General features: G+C 34.7%; 2 protein-coding genes across 2 annotated transcripts; both read left to right on the top strand.

The window, feature by feature from the left end:
• The first annotated feature begins 9,661 nt into the window (after positions 1–9,661).
• LOC123547761 (pancreatic lipase-related protein 2-like) lies at positions 9,662–16,020 on the top strand. Its single transcript, XM_053539971.1, has 6 exons — positions 9,662–9,755; positions 11,699–11,973; positions 13,022–13,250; positions 13,780–13,896; positions 14,150–14,269; positions 15,212–16,020. Exons 1-6 carry the CDS (start codon positions 9,698–9,700, stop codon positions 15,451–15,453), a joined length of 1,041 nt encoding a protein of 346 aa, XP_053395946.1. The 5' UTR covers positions 9,662–9,697; the 3' UTR covers positions 15,454–16,020.
• Positions 16,021–16,550: 530 nt separating this feature from the next.
• LOC123545319 (histone-lysine N-methyltransferase set-1-like) lies at positions 16,551–21,346 on the top strand. The gene is made up of 6 exons (XM_053539778.1): positions 16,551–16,926; positions 17,213–17,288; positions 19,141–19,260; positions 19,701–19,809; positions 20,648–20,789; positions 21,199–21,346. The coding sequence occupies exons 1-6, from the start codon at positions 16,901–16,903 to the stop codon at positions 21,344–21,346; spliced, it is 621 nt and encodes a 206-aa protein (XP_053395753.1). The 5' UTR covers positions 16,551–16,900.
• Positions 21,347–21,890: the final 544 nt, after the last annotated feature.

The following is a 21,890-nucleotide window of genomic DNA, read 5'->3' as shown; positions in this document are numbered from 1 at the left end:
CTCCTAGTTAAAACACTGAAAGACTTGAGTATCTAAGTCCCATGTATTTACAAAAAAAAAAAATAAATAAAATCATTGCTATTTATAATTTGCTGTAAAGTTTTAGTTATTTCGGTGTTGCAGTCAAAGGTGGGCAGCTAGGCAGAACCACTGATTCTTTGCACGATAACTTCGTGTAAACATCCTAAGAATTCATACAATTCTTTTTAAATATAACATAGTCTGAAAGGAAAGCATCGGAGTGTGTTTGAAACAAAATTAGGCACAATCACTTCGTTGGTGCTTCTGAGTTTCCGCCCGTGCATTAAATAATGCTTGAAGGTAGCATCACGTCAAATATACTTTTTCGGCAGAATTAAAATGTATCGTGGATTCCGTTTTTTCATGCCTAAAATAAATTGAGCCGCGCCATGAGAAAACCAACATAGTGCGTTTGCGACCAGCATGGATCCAGACTGGTCGCAAACGCACTATGTTGGTTTTCTCATGTTGCGGCTCAATTAATGTATTTTGTACGAATGAAGACTAGTATCTTGATAAACATCTGCTACCAATGTTTTTAACCTTTGTCATCAGTAGGCTCCGTGGAAAACATTCTAGGTTGAAATGTCAATGTTCAACAACAAGGTGTGTAAATTGTGGTAATATATTCATAGAGAGGGACAAAGTATCAAATCACAAAAGTTTCAACAAAACAATGTTGACTTTTTTTCTACTTTTATCATTACTGTGGTTTTTTTTAAAAAAAATAAGTGAGTAATTACAGCTTAAAGAAGAGAAGTTCATAATTCTTTAACCCTTACCCTGTTAAATCTAAAATGGACTGGCCCATCATTCAATTTGGGCAGTACAATTTATCATTCGAAGGGGTGTTTGCTAAAAATTTACTGACTGAACAGCGAACAGTGCAGATCATGATCAGACTGCACGGATTTGTGGAGGAGGGCTGTCCAAACATTTTCAGGGAAAAGCTGACCCCCACTCCCTTATTGCCCTCCCCCAACTTTGAGTTCGCACCAACGTCACTGCAATACTATAAGTGCATATTTCTCGAAGCAATTCTAATTCACATTTTATGATATACACATGTACACTTAAATGTATTAAAAAATTTAAATACATTTGTTCTTGAGCCGAAGTAAATTTGGTAATCGGTCGTTGTTACTGAACTTTTAAAGGCGAGGAGACACATGAAATTGACACCAAAATCATCGACGTCACGAGTCCGATATGAATTTTGATAATCATTATGGAAAATATTCCATTTTAATTTAAAGAAATTTATAAATGCGTATGTAATAAAGTTATTTACTTCATTAGCCGAAATGCTAGAAAATGTTTGATGATTCTCTTGGTCAACTTTTGAATCAACCGAGTTTTGAAACAAATCTTCAAACGTTGCAGATATCCAAGTTAGAGGTACTGTTTTGTCTTTTAGTATCTTTTGACAGAACCTTTTAATTTTTTTTAAAGTATATTAGTCACGTTGTAAAGATGTCAATACATTAACTTGAAGTTCATTGGCTTCAGCAAAGTTTATCGGCCTCAAAGGCACAAATCTAAAAAAAGGTAGAAAAATACAATGTGTTGCCAAATACCTAATTATTAAAATAAAGGCAATTATAAATCTGAATGTAAGTCAGTATTTTTACTGCTATATATTTGTATAGCTTACTCCCAGTTTATCATTTCTTTTGGTGATAAAAGGTAAGTCTTGGATTATGTTTGTAAAAACTTTACTACGCTGGACGATAATTGTAAGTTATTTCTTTGTCTGTAGCCAACTTAACTTATTTTAACATTTATGGATTATATGTTTTTATTTTTACATTTAGACAGAAAAAAAATGGTTAAACTCGTGAAAACACTGCATCTTGTGTTCATTCGGTAAAATTGAATAGTTCGATCTTACAATGAAATAAACAAACACATATGAGTCGTGCCATGAGAAAACCAACACAGTGGGTTTGCGACCAGCATGGATCCAGACCAGCCTGCGCATCCATGCTGTTCGCTAATGGTTTCTCTAATTGCAATAGGCTTTGAAAGTGAACAGCATGGATCCTGACCAGACTGCGCGGATGCGCAGGCTGATCCGGATCCATGCTGGTCGCAAACTTACTAGTTGGTTTTCTCATGGCGTGACACATATTTACTACGGTAATGGTCATTAAGGTAGTTCTACACGTTCGGATTGATGTTTTTTTTTCCTACAATGTAGAATCTGATTAAACCCTGATTTTTCAAAACTGCAGAATTTACTGAGAAAATTCAGCAAATAAAAAAGAAAGGGTCGTGTGCTTGAGTTTTTGCTAGACTGATTTGAAAAATATAATTTGATTTGAAAAAATTGGACCTCATGCAATATTTTATAATGTCCGGGAGTCTATGGGAAAATGACGAAAATTCGTAACATTTTCGCGAATAGAATTTTTTTTAACAAGGTGGATTTTAATGAAACACTTCTCACAATCTTAAATTAACATATGGTCTATAATGTGGTGAAATAAAATATATAGGTCCGTGTGCTTGTTTATGAGATATGTGACCATGGTTAATGTAAACCGCACGTTTCAAGCTAACTTTTGAATTATTTAACGTGCCAGATGTTTTAATATCATATTTTAGAAAGATAGCAACAGTGCCATTATAAAAATATTACTAACGGGTTACCATTAAATCATAAAATGATTTTCATTTCCGTAGCCGAATCCAGGCTTTATTCTACGTTTTCCAGATAAATGACGTTACGCCATCACTTCCTGTTTATTAAAATATCTTAAACAATCACGAATACTTGTCACCATCAATAATACCATTATGATTTATGCTTTTATTTTCTGTGATAAAAAAGTCACCATGTTTTTTCAGTACTTTTAGATAAATATCAAATACTTTAAATGAATTTAACTTTGAACCATTATTTGATAAATTTTCATTATTTTTTACCGAACTCTTACTATATACTTGATATATAGATATATTGCTTATGGCAGGAAAGTTGTGTTTCAAATGGTTCGTAAAAAACTTGACTTTTCTTGAGTCCTGAGGAGTTGTCTATTATAAAAGTTATACCAAAATGGACGTAAATATATTTACAGTGTATATTTGTGGTTGAAATTTGGAAATTAATGGAGATATAGAAGGATATTGAAGGAATTTGATGGAAAATTTGTCAAAATTTATCGAAACGTGAACAAAGGATTTATTTTTAGCTGTGCTTTTTGTGATAAATTTAGATATCTTTTGTCCTAAGGACCTGGGGCGAATTTTCTTTCCCTGTATTCGATGACTAGGAGTAATTTTAGGATTTACGAACTATACCAGTGTGATCAGTGTGATCAGTGTATACATATACATAATACTAGTAGTTTAATTGATAATCAATGCCTTCTACAAAGAAAAATAATAAAAATAAAAATAAGAGAGCGCTGCCGTCTCCTGACAATTCAGCCGACACCCCCGTGAAACGCACGAATGATAAAGTACCGCCATTGGTATATATACTGCTACAAATAGCAATAACATGTCATCTCAAGGTTATATACAACCAATGAACATGGCAAATGTGAGCAACTTAAACTCATACCAGACTCCAGCTGACACTTTCTACAATCCACCCCCAGGATCATTCCACCCTCCCCCCCCCCCGCTCCAGCAGCAACCAATGCAGCAGTATCAATCGCAGCAGCCGCAATATCCCCCCCCCCCCCCCCCAAGATGTCCCAGCAGTCTGTAATTCAAAACTCAACAGAGAAATTTCAACAGTTTGTTGTTGAAAGGCTGAATTCTTTTGACACTCGATTGAATAAATTAGACTTTATTGAAAACAAATTACCGACACTGTCAAATAAAATCGCAAATATGGATGTTCGAGTTACATCCCTTGAATCGACAAATACTGATATAAAATCGAGATTGACGGATATCGAGGCAAGCCGGGCTTTTGACACACAAACTAGTGATGAAATCAAAATTAGACAATCGGTACTTGATAAAACATTACAAACTGAACGCGAAAAAATAAATTCTATTTCTGCAGAGTTTCAATCTTTGAAATCGGTGTCTGATGATATCGATGATCTAAGATCACGTTCGATGCGATGCAATCTCCTGTTTCATGGTTTTCCTGAACAAAAAACTTATGAATTGAGAAAAACTGAAAATTGTGCTTCTTTTGTCCTGGATTATTTGCGAGATACCCTTGGTATTCTTGATGCTCATGACTCGATCAAAATTGAAAGGGCCCATAGACTCTCCCCAAAGTATAACAAGGATAAAACTCGCCCTGTGATGGTTATGTTTAACCACTACCCTGATAAACTTTTGGTGAAACAAAGATCGCAGGAACTATGGAAGGCGTACCACGAGGCTGCTAAGTCCTCGTCTGGTGCGCCACTCACTTCCGGTGCTTCGTCGGCACCACCCACTTCCAGGACCGACGTGACTACCGAGGCGACCAGTACTGTGAGCGGAGATGAACCGCCAACCAAACCTACGAAACCGAAGATCAGCGTTTCTGACCAGTTCACAAAATCAGTGCAGGATCGCAGAAAATTACTACTTCCGGCAATGATAAAAGCCAAAAAGGCCGGAAAATCAGCATATCTGGCACATGACAAACTCTATATAGAGAATAAAATGTATACTGTAGAAACTGTGTCATCCTCTGGCTTCAGTGAAATTTAGGAAGTAGATCAGGGACATTTAACTTTCTTATTGTGGAATGTGCAGGGTATTTCTGCGAAATTACGCGATAATGATTTTTTAAGATTTGTTTGTGACTATGATGTATTGCTTTTTACTGAAACTTGGAACGCTTCTTTTAAAGATGTTAACATTGATGGGTATGAATGTATAAATTGTCCACGCCCCAAATCTAATAAAAATGCTAGACGTTATAGTGGTGGCGTAATTGTTTATTACAAAACATGTTATAAAAGTCATTTCAGTGTTGATAAAATTGACCATAGGGGTATTATTTGGCTCAAATTAGATAAAGGGTTTTTAAAATCCAGCAAAGATTCGTATTTTTGTATTTGCTACATTCCACCAGAGGATTCTGCGGTCTATAGAAATGTTAATTCGGTGCTATATGAAGTTGACTTTTTGAACTCTTGAATTCGGATATACGACTCTATTCTGATAAAGGTGATCTTTACGTTCTTGGTGACCTAAATAGTCGTACCCGCACTGACCCTGATTATATAGATGACCTAAATTTAGACCGATTCGTTGATATTCCCGAAACCGTGTCTGCGTATGATTTACCCCGACCGTGAAAATCTTGATAATGGTTTTAATAATTACGGGTCAAAACTTTTGACTCTTTGTAAAGAGAATAATCTTATCATATTAAATGGTCGTAAAGAGGAGGGCAGGTGTACTTACAATACTATATACCGGAATAAACCGGTATCTAGCTTAGTGGATTATGTACTTTCAAATCCTGATTGTTATAAAATGTAAATAATATGTTTGTATTTGATATAAATGAATTTTCTGATCATTGTCCTTTGACGTTTTCTTTGTGTTGTTGTATGAATGTCATTTATAATGAATACGTTGAATTTGATAGAATTATATGGGACACGTCCCGAACAGATGAGTTTATTAATAGCGTACAAAATAAATGTGATACTTTTCAAGAAATCAACGATAAATTGTTGAGTGGAGAATATAATATCGATCAATGTATGAAATGTTTTTCAGATACTGTATTTGATATTTCTTATTCGTGCTATGGTAAAACTTTCAGTAATAGTCCAAAACCAAAGAAGCGGAAGTCGCTATGGTTTAACTATGATTGTAAAATTGCTAAAATAAATTTTATGATGCTAAACGTCGACTGTCTACTGTAAAATCTATGAAACAGGTTATATAGCTTGAGTGTAGAAATGAATATTCAAAGGTTAAACGAGATGCAAATATAAGTTCTATAATAAAGAAAAGCAAATATGGCTAATTTGAGTAAAAAAAAGCACCACGTAAATTCTGGAAGTATGTTAAAAAGTATAAATCTACTAATAGTCTTGATTCCAGTGTTAGTCTAGAGGAGTTTAAAAATCATTTCGAAAATATATCCAATAAAAATCAGGACCATGTGAATGATGATGTGTTAAACAATGTACGTGATGAGCCTGTTAATACTGAATGTCTTGATAGAACTTTTTCTATCGAAGAAGTAGAAAAAACTATACGTCTTCTGAATCGTTATAAAAGCTGTGACTTGGATAAAAATGTTTCTGATTTCTTTATAGATGCAAATAGTGTAATATCGCCATTTTTATGTACAATGTTCAACTACATTTATGATAATTGTATATATCCTGAGGCATGGTCTAAGGGTGTCATCTGTCCAGTCTATAAAAAGGGTGATACAAATATCCCCTCAAATTACAGAGGAATTACCTTAGTAAATGTTATTGGAAAAATTTTCTCGTTGATATTAAGAAACCGTATCAATAAATGGTGCGAAAGTGAACATATATTTAATGATAGTCAATATGGCTTTCGTGATTGTCGGTCTACGGCAGATGCTATTTTCATATTACATGCTGTTATACAAAAAGTGTTATCAAAAAAGTCTAAACTGTGGTGCATCTTTATTGACTATCAAAGAGCTTTTGATACCGTTAATAGAGATGCACTGTGGACAAAACTTATACAACAGAATTAGTTGTAAAATGACCAATATGATAAAATGCATATATAAAAATGTTACAAGCATGTTTAAAATGTCTAGTTCTATGAATATGTCTAACTTTTTTGACGTAACAATTGGATTAAAACAAGGCGAACCATTATCACCCTTACTTTTCATATTGTTCATCATGACATTGTTGAAAATATTGATTTTAATACCTTAACTGACAAAGATTATGATCTGTTATCCATGTATATGATTTTATTTGCCGACGATATAGTTCTGTTTACCACTGATCCTGGTAGTTTACAAGCTCAGATAGATGCTGTGCATCATTATCTGAAAAATGGGGACTAAAATCAATGTGAATAAAACTAAGATTTGTGTTTTTGAAAAACGAAAACAAAATGTTATCCAGAATTTTTACATAGATAATGAAAAAGTTGATATTGTTGATAATTTTGTATATCTTGGTGTTAAATTTATGTACACTGGAATATGGCAAATGCGGTTAGAGCATTACACGATCAAGCCCTTAGGCGTACAATAATCTGTTATGTGTACTTGATAAATTACAACTTGATATTAAAACTAAGCTATCACTTTTGATTCAATGATCGTTCCTATTTTAACATATGGCTGTGAAGTATGGGGTATTTATAATTACAAAATGTTGATAAATTACATATACGTTTTTGTAAATACATTCTTTGTGTAAAATACCAAACTCCAAACTATGCTGTGTTAGGCGAACTTGGTAGATTTCCTTTGTCTGTTATTTGTAAGGAAAGGGCTATTAAATTTTGGATAAAGATGATGAAAAATAATAACACACCTGTGTATTCAATGTATAATGATTTATGTAATAACGTTACTATTTTGCTGGCAAGTAGATTAAATTCAATTGCTGATCACCTTGGTTTTGCAAATGTTAGACTCAATTTTGATAGAAGTATGAACTATGACAACTTGTTTAAATTAAGGATAAGAGATCAATTTGTCCAGGACTGGAGGGACTGTATTAATTCTATGCCAAAATTAGATTATTATTGTAAATATAAGAATGATTTTTGTTTCGAAAAATATCTCGATGTTATAGCAAACGATAAATTAAGAAAACAATTAACATGTATACGATTATCTTCACACTCTTTAGAAATTGAAATAGGTAGATACAATAATGTCACAAATGTGGACAGACAAAACAGATTGTGCAAATTATGTTCACAAAATATGATAGAATCTGAATACCATTTTATCTTATGCTGCCCTCTGTATCAATGTGTCAGATTGAAGTATCTAGGTCGATGTTCCTGGCCTAGCATACAAAAATTCAATGCATTAATGTCAACACAAAATAGAACACGGCTGCTAAATATTGCAAGATTTGTGAAAGAAGCGCTATGTTTACGTAAAAATACTCTTGAAAACTGATTTTGATATGTCTACTGATCGTTAATTGTATTTGTGCTTTTATGTGCTTTTGCTGTTTGTAAATTGTCTTGTGTATATATTTGTTGTCTTTGCCATAAGTTATCACTATTGTAAATGGCCAAAGGCAAATGTTTTGCCGATTGCTAATAAACTTGAAACTTGAAACTATTTGTATTCTTTCGCTCCTCGCTTAATTCTTTCGAAATTACTTGTTATACTGTCAATAAAACCTGCGAGAGTTCTTTAACATCAAAGATCTACGAAACTGTTACATGATGTAGATTTTAGATAAGGGCATGTTAAGTTGCTTTGTAAACCTTTGATCTCAATGGACTTTGGAGGTTTGGGCCTTGGTTTTGGCATGTCATACTGTCACCTTATGGGGAGCATATTTTTTATGTGTAAGGCTTTGACATTAAAACAATCTGTTGGTATAGGTTAGAATTAGATATATAACTGAAACTGTAGATGAATTTTGACTTCCATGTGCGTCTACGGATGGCCTATGTCTTTCGCGAAATATATTGTTGTTCTGTTATGGAAAACATCAAATGATAATAAAATATTCACGTGTTATTACTATTCTTTATGTGGGACTTACACTCAAAAGAAAATCCAACGCTCTCTCTCTCTCTCTCTCTCTCTCTCTCTCCCCTCTCTCTCTCCCCTCTCTCCCCCCCCTCTCTCTCTCTCCCTCCCCTCTCTCTCTCTCTCCTCTCTCTCTCCCCCTCTCTCCCTCCCCTCTCTCCCCCTCCTCTCTCTCTCTCTCCCCCCTCTCTCTCCCCTCCTCCCTCTCTCTCTCCCCTCTCTCTCTTCCCTCTCTCTCCCCTCTCTCCCCCCTCCTCCCTCTCCTCTCCCCTCTCTCTCTTCCCTCTCTCTCCCTCTCTCCCCCCTCCTCCCTCTCTCTCTCCCCTCTCCCCTCCTCTCTCTCTCTCCCCCCTCTCTCTCTCTCTCTCTCTCTCCCCTCTCTCTCTCCCCTCTCTCCCCCTCCTCTCTCTCTCTCCTCTCTCTCTCTCCCCTCTCTCTCTCCCCTCTCTCTCCCTCCTCCTCTCTCTCTCCCCTCTCTCCCCTCCTCCCTCTCTCTCTCCCCCTCTCTCTCCCCCTCCTCCTCCCTCTCTCTCTCCCCTCTCTCTCTTCCCTCTCTCTCCCCTCTCTCCCCCCTCCTCCCTCTCTCTCTCCCCTCTCCCCCTCCTCTCTCTCTCTCCCCCTCCTCTCTCTCCCCTCTCTCTCCCATCTCTCCCCCTCCTCTCTCTCTCATCCCTCCCTCTCTCTCTCTCCCTCCCTCTCTCTCTCCCTCCTCTCCTCTCCCATCTCTCCCCTCTCTCTCTCCTCTCCCCTCTCTCTCTCCCCCTCTCTCCCCTCTCCCTCCCTCTCTCTCTCTCTCTCTCTCTCTAGATAATAATCACTATCACATGTTTATTTAGTCAACTTTATATCTGTTTTTTTTTTCATTATAACGACAACAATAATAAAAATAATATATTATTGTCATTATTATTATTATTATTATTATTATTATTATCATCATCATCATCATCATGATCATAATCTATTAGTGATACATGTATATTATTTTTTAGGAAACTGACGGATTAAGAGATCCAGGCGGATTGTACTATGGATTCAAGGATTTTAAGGTTCACTGTGTTTTTCCTCGTCTTTTCATTCGCAGAGGGTAAGTTGTTAACTTTCTTCACTTTGAAGCGAAAACATAAAAAGTACAAATACATGTACAATCAAACTGTTTTCATTCGAATATTGCGATTTTGTTTATACTGCAACGTCATTAATATTTGAATGAATGCATTTCTGTCGTCAAAAATATACACAGCATTCCCTACAATTATGTTTGCCTCAAAGTTGAAATATTCCAGGGGTCACAACAATCAATTGGTCATGTTTGTTTACGTTCGTCACGGCATTCATATACTTCAAACACGCCAAAGAAGTCCATACCTAAATCAAATGGACACTACTTAACCGCGATTTTGTTCGACTGTGAAAGCTATATAGAGAATAACAGGCTACTGTCTTTTGATATCAGTGTTATCAGGTCGAGGCTGATATGGGCTGGAAGGGGTGAGGGAACCGAACCCCTTCCGCCCATATCAGCCGAGACCTGATAACATTGATATCAAAAGACAGTAGCTTGTTATTCTATTTATCATGAAACTCACACAAACTGCCTAGAAAAACATATGTCTTCTTCTCTTATTTCGTAAAAAATGTCTTCTGAAGCAAAAAATTAAATTTATATTTTACGGATTTGAAAATTCATCCGCCCCTGAAACTCTGAACGAAACGAATGTTTCTCATTGCAGAGTTGGTGCAGCCGTTCTGCGCAGGCGCAGAATTATTATCCATTGGAGCGCACGGCAAAATTACTCATTTTTTTGCATGTCCGCACGCATTTAGTGTATCAAATGCATAATATACTGACTAGAGGTTAGGGTTAGTATCACCATGGTTACAAAATATATACATTTAAGATATTTTCTTTCAAATTTAGTTAATCCGGTATATACCGGAGTCTGTAATATATCACAGGTGCACCAACTCTGTATTTAGTCACAGCCGAACGAAACAATACGGCAGCCATATTGAATTCAACTCCGACAATGTTTTTGACTTTCTGATATTCTTGTAAAAAAATAACAATGAAATAATTTCTTACCTGCGTAAAAATCAAAAATCATCATCTTGAATAAACCAGAACATGCTTTATTTCCATATCATACAACATTTGACTCAGACAACTACATGTCCATACCATAGCGCTGAAAATTTCACTTCCAGTTCCAGACTTTAAAGTTTTTAAAATCACTAAATTTACACTGATCCAAGAATTATAATTAACTGATTCAAGAATAATAAGTAACACAAACACTTTGCTAATACTTAATAAAATGTGCATGCCTTAAATAAGGCATAAATCAAGAATAAGTGTATCATACATTGTCAAGTGTATTGTAAACCTTTCCAAGAATCGATCCATGTAAACATTGTGATGTCATGATGAACGTTTCACAATGACGTCATTCAGTGCTATTGTCTGTGAGATAAAATTAGAGACAACCATATTCAAGGAAATTTGTTGAGATTACAGAATCTATTTAGAAAAATGTTGTGCAACATTGAAACTGGTCTCTGTAATAAAATTCAGTCTGGAAGGAAACTGATGTAAAAACTAGTCCGTCAATATGGGAGGAGCTTAATTTTGATATCAGGTCAATGACCTGATAACAAAATAAAATATCAGGCAAGTGATATCAGGCACTTTGCATAGTAGTTGCATGATAAAAAATGATAAAAAGTATTTTGATTGTTTAGATTACCATGTATATGCCAGCGGTTCTTTAAAAACTTTATTTCATAAACTGAAAACCACTAAAACCTCTGTAAAATCATGCATAGCTCTACCAGCACCAGTGTCTGAGTAACCCAGTCAGCTTCAGAGCTATGACTTTCGTACATTAAAGATTTGTTTTGTTGCGTGTTTTTCTATGTGTTTGGGGATAAAATATGGGGATATTTCTCTCTATGCCGCAGCACAACAGGAAATTTTATTTGTGAATTATTGCGCTCTTTACAGCGTTTTCATTATTATTTTGTTTTCAGGCTGGTGGTTTCAATCACCACAAGTTTGTTACGGAGATCTGGGATGCTTCTCTTTGAGTTACCCGTTCATCAACACGTTTGGAAAGTTGCCAAAGTCACCTTCTGAGATAGATACTAAGTGCTTCCTTTTCACTCGAAGTTCCTCAATGAACTTTGAGGAACTAGTGCCTTCAAGCCTCAACGAGCTCAAGCCAATTAAAATGATAATTCACGGATTCGCCGAGTCTGCAGAAAAGCAATGGGTCGAGGACATGGTCACTGAATTACTGGAATATGTGAGTTAATTCCGGACACAATTTTTAAAAAAGTTGATGAAACGTTGTATAGCTCTTATATTTTTTATAGTATAAAAATTGTAAATGAAATAAATATATCAAAAGGCCCTTTTGAAACATATAGCAATCAAATAAAATAGCACACTAGGTTCGACTGAGTTTGTTATTGAGGTGTAATGGGCTGTGCATCCTCCCTTATCTCTATTATACAAATACTGGATGGACTCTATGATAAAAAACCCAAGAAAATATAACAACACTGAAGTTCTATTCTGTTGAATAATCATTTTAGTCTTGAGTTACTTAAGTCTCTGCAATCCAGATACAAGTTTTCTGATATATAAGAACATGCCTAAACTGACGATTATTTTTGTGATCGCCGTTTAGCGAGATCTGTATGGCAAATGAGCTGGCATACTTTTTCTACATTTCATTTGACCTTTAGCCTGCTGGAGGCAAGTGACTTTGCCTTTGCGACCAGTACAGACCAAGATCAGCATGGTCTGCACTGGTCGCTATTCAGTCAGTAAATTTTCAGTGTACACCCCTTCAAATAACAAATGGCACTGCTGTAATTGAATGATAGACCAGTTCATTTTAGAAATTTAGCAGTGTAAAGGTTAATATCCTTGTGATAAATTAAAGTGAAAATTACCCCCATCTGCCTCCAAAATAATATGTTTCTCGCAAGGATCCTTATTGGAGTATTTTGAATATTGAAGGAGTAGTCTAAATTGCTATGTGGTGGCAAAAAGAACTATTTTTAAACTGTTCTAAGGATTTGTCTGCGACTGTTTCAGAAAAAAAATACGCCGGTTTATACTTCAACCATTTTGTCCTATCAAAATCACTAGACTGAGTACTTTTACATCTCATCAACTCTATATCCATTTAGTAGGTACGGTAATAGGCGGCATTTAGTTTCTTGCGATCACTCTACATGCACCAAGCGTCAATTAGGATATTTACTTTTTCTATTGTCTCTATGCTAAAGACTTTCAAATGGAATGGTAATAAATACTAATTTATACTAGCACAATTATTTCAGGATGACTATTACGTCATCGTCGTTGATTGGCGTAAAGGCGCAGCGATGGAGTATCTGCAAGCGGTTGCTAATACAAGAGTTGTAGGAGCAGTATTAGCTCAACTTCTTCAAGTTTTGAGGGATGAAAACGGCTTCGACCCTGCTGACATGCACATCATTGGATACAGCCTAGGTGCACATATAGCGGGATACATCGGCGAGAACTTTGCAAATATTGGCAGAATATCAGGTTCTTATTGATATTATTTACTAGCATATGGCTAAATGAACTAATTTTATCAGATTCATGTAATACTAGTAAAACACGCACACACACGCACGCGCACGCACGTTGAAAACACTACATAGATTTAGGCAAAAGCGAAAATTGTGTAAGTTGTACTAACTGCTTAACTTAAGTTTAGCAAAACAGGGACAGTGGACGTAAATGTACAATAACGGTTTTCGTTCATTGTTCATTTTCATTTAACTTTAAACTGTCCGTTCATAATTCTAGAGAATTCTAATAATGAGATATTATAATTTTTAAATAGCTTAGTAACAGCTAGATATTCTCGCAGTCTGTAGCTTTTGACAATGTGAAAAGAAGTCCAGCAGACTCCTAGTTTCGTACATAGATCATTTCGTGCATAGATCAAGTTATTTTCGAGAGCAGTTGAGAATTCTGTAAAAAGTTATCAAAAGTAATTAAAAAGTTACAATTTAGCCTGAAAGCCGAACCAGTTCTTTTTAAAAGAAAAAAATCCTCTTTCTTCCAGGGCTAGACCCAGCTGGCCCAGCATTTGAGAACACTGAACCGGTAGTTCGTTTGGACCAAACTGATGCAATGTTTGTAGATGTCATCCATACAGACACCAAACATATATTTAATCCTGGTAAGTATTGCAAAAAAAGCTCAAGTTAGGCATATGTACACCGTATTCGCAACAAACGCCGATCTGCGTCCTAAATCGCAGAGACATTTGTCTCTGTGTGAAACAAAAAGTTGTTGTCATCAAATAGTGGAGTTATTTTTACAATAAAAGACCGAACAGATAGATTAATAGCGATTTCAAGATTAAAGAAAATAAATTAGATTTCAGAAGGAACGAAAGCGATTTATTCATATTTTTCTGTATTTTGCAACAGGTTTAGGCATAAAACGGCGGTCCGGCACGGTGGATTTCTATCCAAATGGAGGAAAAGATCAACCCGGATGTTCCACAGTCCTTTATGCACTTATGGACTGGCTTAGCGACGCAGATTCTCGTATGCAACATGATTTATCCTTTCATTTTTTTGTTTTAAAAATGATATTGATTGTTTTATAACATTCGACAATTGTTTGATTTAATGGGACTGTGTATGGAACACAACTTTCAGCCACGTTGGTTTAAGGTCCAGGCTGTACAATAAGACTGCAGATCAGAAAGGCTGTATTTTATATGTGTTCTGTAACCATTATTTTCTCTAAATATTTTGGCAAAAATACTTCCAAAATATCTTCTTATAGATTTTAATTATCTGTTAACATGATGTGCAGAAAGCATATTTAATCCATGCCAGATCAAGGTCAAGGTTGTGCATTCAAATAAAAGGTCATTGTGCATTCTATGCATGTTTCTAGCCGTCGAAATTTTTTTACTTTAGACAAATGGCCCACACTGTGTACGTAACAAACTTCCAAGCGGTGTCGATTCGAGGTCGGTGTCATTTAGTTTGCTCAATGGTTATATATGTTAATCAGATTATCCAACCACGTTGTAGGTGTATGGCTCAAGGTCACAATCATTTTCAAGAGGTCAATAAGCATTTGGTCAATTCATTTACAAATGTATTGTTATACAGTTTGTTTAATGTGTCTAATATGCAGGCAAGGCTACGTGTAAGTTTTTTTGTTATTAAACAACAATCTCATTTGATTTGTTGTAACATATAATATGAACTACACAAATTTGAGCTGCACCATGAGAAAACCAACATAGTGAATTTTCGACCAGCATGGATCTTGACCAGCCTGAGCATCCGCGCAGTCTGGTCAGGATTCATGCTGTTCGCTTTCAAAGCCTATTGCAATTAGAGAAACTGTTAGCGAACAGCATGAATCCTGAACAGACTACGCGGATGCGCAGGCTGGTCTGGATCCATGCTGGTCGCAAATGCACTTTGTTCGTTTTTCGTGGTGCGACTCATTCTTAAATGTATTTTCAGAGGATCTGGTTAGTGACCTGTCTTGCAGTCATCGGCGTTCAGTGGAGCTTTTCATCGAATCAATCAACACCGCGTGTCTATTTAAAGCATACCCGTGCCCCGACTTATCCTTGTCAAGTTCGTGCAATTCTTGTGGCACCGGATGTCACCGGATGGGATTTCATGCAAGCACTTCAATGAATCCGGGACAATTCTACGTACAAACAAATCAAGCCGGACCTTATTGTATGGAATATCATTAAGATGTACCAAAACGTTTTTGTAGCGTCAAGATAGTTACTTATTCCCTATTCGTTTTTTTCATTCGTGGTGAAATTATCTTAGTAATGTCCAAAACTAAGGCTTCACGTAACCTTTTAAAACGCATTTTTCTATCAATAGAACCCTGCTACAGTACAATCTAACTAAAAATCCGAGAATGAATAAACGAATGTTGAATAGGTTACTGTTTACTTAACCCTCGATATTCGCCAGAAAATATTCGGTCGAATACATATTTATAAACATACTTATCTGCCAAAAGGAAACATGTGTAACCAGCTGGTACAGTACAGTCTGGCTAAAGTATTCCTTGATTGTGCAAAAACTGAATGTGGAATAAGTAACTAATTCGCTAGAAACTGCCTGATGGACTGTCGACATAGGAAACTTAAAAACCATCTTGCAATTTAAGAAACAATTCCTTGGTAATTACAGTTGCAGACCACTAAATCAAGCGAAAAGATAAGATGTCAATTTAAAAAAGACCTAAGCTCGACTGAGTTGCAATTCACGTTTTGATGTCATGTTGGTTTACTAAATTATGCTAAGAAACAGTGGTTTTTGTTGTCTTTTATTAAGTGCATTTTCTAGGTTTATTTGATGATACGCCCCTACATAAATGTTCTATAAAGAAGGAAGGGAGATAAGTTGCATCTCGAACTTGCATCTCGAACAAATGATCACTTCCTCTGTGTGTGTGTGTGTGTGTGTGTGTGCGTGTGTGTGTGTGCCCTCATATTCCTACCGTTGTGGACACATTTGTATGATTTTGACCTTCGTTGTGGACACATTTTTCGTTGTGGACACCGGAACATGGTGTCCACAAAGATCACACCTCCAGACAAGTCAGAGAGGGGTTATCTTCCCTTTAAATCAGGAACTGTCAACCAACGTTATGGACCAGTGAAACGCACACATTGACTGGTGCATTTATGTTTCGCTCACACAGAGATCAGTGCGGTAACCTGACACCGCAGTGTAGCAATTATATCTACCGAGGCAGTCTGAAGGGCAATTTGCAGTAATTTCTGATAAAACAGGCGATAATATGTTTTATGAACCCCATCTGTCCCTGATTTATGTCAACAGAGGCGGAATATTTCAACAATGGCAAAGGTAATTTTTTTTATTACTTCATAGCTTGTTACTTATAGTTTTTTAGTTTTTCTTACTTTAATTAATTTGAGAAATATGTATTTGATATGTGTTTAAAGAACTTTGTTAAACAATACAATGCTACCAGTCTCTGACTTCAAAGTGTTTTAATAACATAACTGATCATCATGGAGAAAGATTTATATGCTATTGATCGTTAGATTTTTAATATTGCGGTCTTACGCGATAAGGAAAAATAATGTCAAATAGTTTTAAACTCACTTCTAGGCTTCACTTGGAATAGTGGTTGTTAAAGGACATGTGTATCCAATAATGAATCCATACTGTCTGCTTGGAAGGTAGTAGATAATTCAATCAATAAAATGTATTATACATGTGAATTTGAACATTATTATTTCTATTCATATTAATAATATTAGAATTTTACATATCGAATGAAGATCATTTATTTTACACGTGTAGTTGAACATTATTATTTCTATCCATATAATCGAGTTAAGTATCATTAATTAAAGCATGGCAAATAGTTATATGGCAAAACAATGTCATCAAGTTTTGATGTTATTTGATGTGCATTTTTTCTTTACCGGTCAATGAATCAATATGTTATGATTTATTCTTCAGTGCTGACGGCTGTGATGTAATAGTTAAAGACACGATTCCGACGCATTTTCAAATAGAGTTTAATTCTGAGAAGCAGGTATATATTTGCTCAGCTTTCAACAATATACAGATCTAGTGTTAATTTTGTTTTACTATACTAGTACCAAGTTGTGACTATAACAGGCGCGCGCTTTAATTACCATTTTCTTGATGACACACTGCCTGCTATTAACAGATGATTGATATCTTTATAAAGTTATCATTGCGGCATTCCACATTACCTGCGTTAAGCAAAACTGACTATTGAAGGCCTATTTTATCTTACTTTTTAAAAACAAAATAGGTGCAAAATCGTATTGTCATAAACATTAACTTACATAAAATGCCAGATCGAGCATTGCAATCTTTGCAATATTTAGCTGGAAAAAATAACAATTTTCAGGAATAGAAATTAGAAATTGCGCAGTCCCATGGTTATTTTTCTAATGTAGAAAGCAACATTTTTAACAGTCTCAAAAGACTGGTCCTTAATTTTTTAACGCCGGAATCAGATTTCTGTCTGATTAGATCCTTATTACTGTAGACGCGCTATAAAAAAAAGTTATATTACGTTTTGTAATGTGTTTTGCAATTATTTACCATTACATTGAAGTAATGAATTTTCTGAATACATTATCTACATTGGACCCGTCTCAACAACATACTTACGAGAAATAGACTTCGCAGTTTTCTCGTAAAGTTACGATATTGATAAGACGGTCCCTTATACCGTCGCTTGAAAATGTGTCTATAAAAGTTTGAGGAAGTAATATTTATACACAAAATTTATGAAAATAGCTACGATGAAAATTGCCTAAATTAATGAAACAGTGCGAAATAAGGTTAACTTTAAGAATACTAGTATACCATTTTCAACAAAACTATTAGGTGTATAATACCTTAAAAGAAAAAATTGCTTATCAAATTAATTGTTTGTAATGACTGTTGGTATTATTCGTGAGTAAGTAATTTCATGATAAAGGATCTTTCTTTTTAAATTTATTTATCACACGATTTTGTTTTCATCTTTATTCTCTTAAGCCTACGTAAGCTAGCTTGACGGAGGTAGTGAAGCAATATACGAAAGGGTCATAGGTTAGAATCCCCACTGGGAACATTTTTTCCCATTTTTTGATACTTTTTTATTTTTGTAATTGATTATGAATTAATAGAAAGTGTTACTTTGTTTCAATCATGATAATAAACATTTCAAAGTTAGAGGCACTAGATGAAATTACCCTGATCGGGGAAAAAACACATTCCTCTTTTATTGATGTATTTACATTCTGCTGATATGATTTTATTTTAAAAAAGTTCATATTTCACATATAGTGAGAATTTGACCCATGAGCTACAACCCCTGAAGAAAAGAATCGAAAGATCCTATATTCTTTACTTATAACACATGATCATTCCCCAGATTTAACATTGCAGTTTTCTCCTTATAATTTTTGATCTAACATTTTTCAATAAAATACATTTCATGCAGAAATACACATTTTTCTATAAGGTCACAGCTTAGAGGTAAGATTTTACCTGTAAGGGTATCTTGGTGAAAATAAATCATCAATTTGTCGAATGCAGAACAGTGGTTGTTGTATTTTAATGTAACATCAATTTAGATATTTTTCTCTTTTTTGTAAGATATTTTTATTTTCAAATAAATACAGTACATCTACAACAAATACATCAGTAACAGGTTATTTCTTTCTAATATTGAAAAGGAAGTACATTCTTAATTAATCTGCAGTATTCTTTTTTTTTTATTTATAAATGTAAGTATTATTGGAAAATATGGTAAAAATACGAGGAGAGTAAAAACTAGTAAATTAAAGAAGAGAAAAAAAAAGAATGACAAAAAATGCATGAGGAATGTGTTCCTTATCTTGTTCATGCGATATAATTTTCAGGCATTCCTCAGATGTTTCAAACCAGTTACTCTCGATGGACAAGTCGTCAGCGGTGTGGCCCTTCTTCCCGATGTTGCGGTCATATTAATAAATGGAAAAGAATTCCAATTTCTAAAACAGGTATTTTGACAATAAATATGATGCATCTTTAGCAAGCAAATGTAAAATGAATTTCTAATTTTGCATTCAAGATTGAAGAAAATACTAAGAGTATACACAGTTGAAAGTAATATAAATATTTGAACAACCATATTTATGGGAGTGAAGGTATGTCGCAGTGTCAAGGAACGGAACTGGGCTTTAACCATTCGATTCTACAGAAATTATGTACACCTTACACGCATTCAGATCTTGTTTTGTACATTGCTTGTATGACATAAAACACGAGACTGCCAACTCCAGACAGTGGTAGTAAATGAGTTCATTATTTTATAAGAAATATGTTTTGAATAAGGCTAAATAGGTAAATCGTGCATTCAGTTACAAATTATTAATTCTTTATTATTAAACGCAAGACGAATGTCTTAAGATGTATTACGAGTTATTTGTTGATGTCAAAGGTTCTGCGAACAGAGAAAAGAATAAAACCGGTCGAGGAAGCTCTGAGGTTCGTTTTAGGACAACATGATCCTGAAGATATATGCGAAAAATATATCAACGACTTTATAGGTAAACTTGTTAATGAAAACCTTTATAAAGAGCTCTTTCATTCTATAGTAGTTTACTTGATAACGATACAGTAGTAAATAGTAAAACATTGATAGCTTCGAAAACACCTTTTTTTCTGTAGCATCATTTTCTTTCATGCTGCACGAGCTAGATCGAAGATTTAGTATGCCTTATTTCGATTGTCTCAGACCCAGAAAGCAGATACTACTCGCAGCCTTCGAGGTGATAGCCAGTTTATCAGCATGTGATCAATAAAAAGCAATAAATCACATGTAACTGCTGATAAGCTAAGGCTAAAATTTCATTAACGTAAGATTTAATCTAAAAACACATTTTAGTGTATTCTATTTTTCTTTCTGAACATCCTTTATAATTTACAAGGAAAATGGTCTTTAAGATGTCTTTTAATATGACATTTATTTGATAATGAATGCAGTGCAAATCTACATTTTTGTTTTTTTGAAAGGTGATACTACTGTTTAGCAGTAACCATTCTACTGCTACAGATGAACTAGACGGCAGCAAGCATCTGTCAGAGATAATTAGATAGCTGCTGTGCTTAATGACCATTTTATCGGTCTCTGGCCAGTAAATCAAATGCACCATTATGTATAACAATATCCAGCTTATCAAAACTACTAATTTAAAAAACAAAAAAATCTACACTGAAAACATTTTATAGTTTTAAATAATATAAGAATCATTGATTACATCTTTCAGCTGCTATAAATTGCAGTAAATAAAATAGGAATAGGAGTATTTCTTCACTACCTGCCTAAGTAAAACAATTTATTTTTAACGTATATGAAATACACTATGTTCACTTTTTATGTCTCAGGTCGAGGTGTTTTTGCGAAAAAAATTATCAGAAATGGAAAATTCCTTGCGGAATACCATGGCGTTTTATCCAAAGCTGACGACGTGAAGGACAAAGATACAAACTACACATATTTCTTTGACTTTAATGGTGTCAAGTACTGGTATATAAAATAGTTCAACCTTTAAATGATACAAGCCTTTAAATTCAAGCTACAAAATTGGATATCAAACGCAAAGGCGGTTCTGTGTCTGTTTTAGAATAAGGTAATCAAAGGCAAGGCAGTACTGTGTAACATTTACATAAATGTGAATCGGGTTCCTTCAAGAAAACTAATGTTTATGCTTTCTTTTATTTGTATAATGCAACATTTAATCCATGAAAATACTCGTGTGAATAAAAATGCATTTTCAAAATTAAAAACATCCATTTGAAATCTGCATGTTTATATTTGGTCTCATAAATGTATATCTATAAGATAAATAAATTAACTTTAAGACTTTATCGCACTAGTTTGACACATTTGTCTGTTCAGTGCGTTTTAATTTTTGCTATTATCATATTTTTGGTAGCTTTGATGCCTCAGAGGAACCAAAACTGTATCAGCCATCGTTAGGACGGCTAGTAAATCATGCAGACAAAAAAAAAACAACAGAGAAATTCAAGAATAATAGTCATTGGTGCGAATGGGGTTCTTCATCTTGTACTGTTTGCGACTAGGATAGTTGTTGCTGTAATTTATTACACATGTTATGAATATGAAAACAGGAATGATCTAATCAGTTGATTTTGCGTTCTTTATATAATTAAGATTCTCCATCAAATGTATAGTTACTGTCAAGCAGCGATTCAATATCTGGCTAAGAGACAGTTTAAACGAATAACTAACGGTTATTTCAGAAAGAGAAAAAACATTCATATCAATAGATATGTAAAATATATCTAATTTGAATAATATTTAACAATAAAACATCATAAATAACATACATGATAAAAATTGTGGACATTTACTCCTCACTGTTTATATTGTCACACTGTGGACACCAAGTCAGTGAGCGTTCAAATCTATCAGTCTGCATTGTGGACACCAAGATACTGCTCACTAAATCATTATATCTGCCTTGTGGACACCAAATAACATATAAACACATTAATTATAGATGATTTAATGTTGATAAATATTAGTTTTTAACAAATGAAATTTAAATGATGTGTTATTTATTACGCGTGTTACTTCTGACATGTTTTGAAATACAGTAGGGGA

Source organism: Mercenaria mercenaria, chromosome 3 (assembly GCF_021730395.1).
Source record: "Mercenaria mercenaria strain notata chromosome 3, MADL_Memer_1, whole genome shotgun sequence".
Taxonomy (NCBI): domain Eukaryota; kingdom Metazoa; phylum Mollusca; class Bivalvia; order Venerida; family Veneridae; genus Mercenaria; species Mercenaria mercenaria.
This window is presented reverse-complemented; position numbering and strand designations above follow the sequence as displayed.

Bases quoted from the DNA above. Each gene is read 5' to 3' on its own strand.
- LOC123547761 (XM_053539971.1), top strand. From the start codon at position 9,698: ATGGATTCAAGGATTTTAAGGTTCACTGTGTTTTTCCTCGTCTTTTCA. The intron at 11,974-13,021 runs GTGAGTTAATTC...CAATTATTTCAG, and splicing joins TCACTGAATTACTGGAATAT to GATGACTATTACGTCATCGT. The intron at 13,251-13,779 runs GTTCTTATTGAT...TCTTTCTTCCAG, and splicing joins AAATATTGGCAGAATATCAG to GGCTAGACCCAGCTGGCCCA.
- LOC123545319 (XM_053539778.1), top strand. From the start codon at position 16,901: ATGAATCCATACTGTCTGCTTGGAAG. The intron at 17,289-19,140 runs GTATATATTTGC...TATAATTTTCAG, and splicing joins AGTTTAATTCTGAGAAGCAG to GCATTCCTCAGATGTTTCAA. The intron at 19,261-19,700 runs GTATTTTGACAA...TTGATGTCAAAG, and splicing joins AATTCCAATTTCTAAAACAG to GTTCTGCGAACAGAGAAAAG.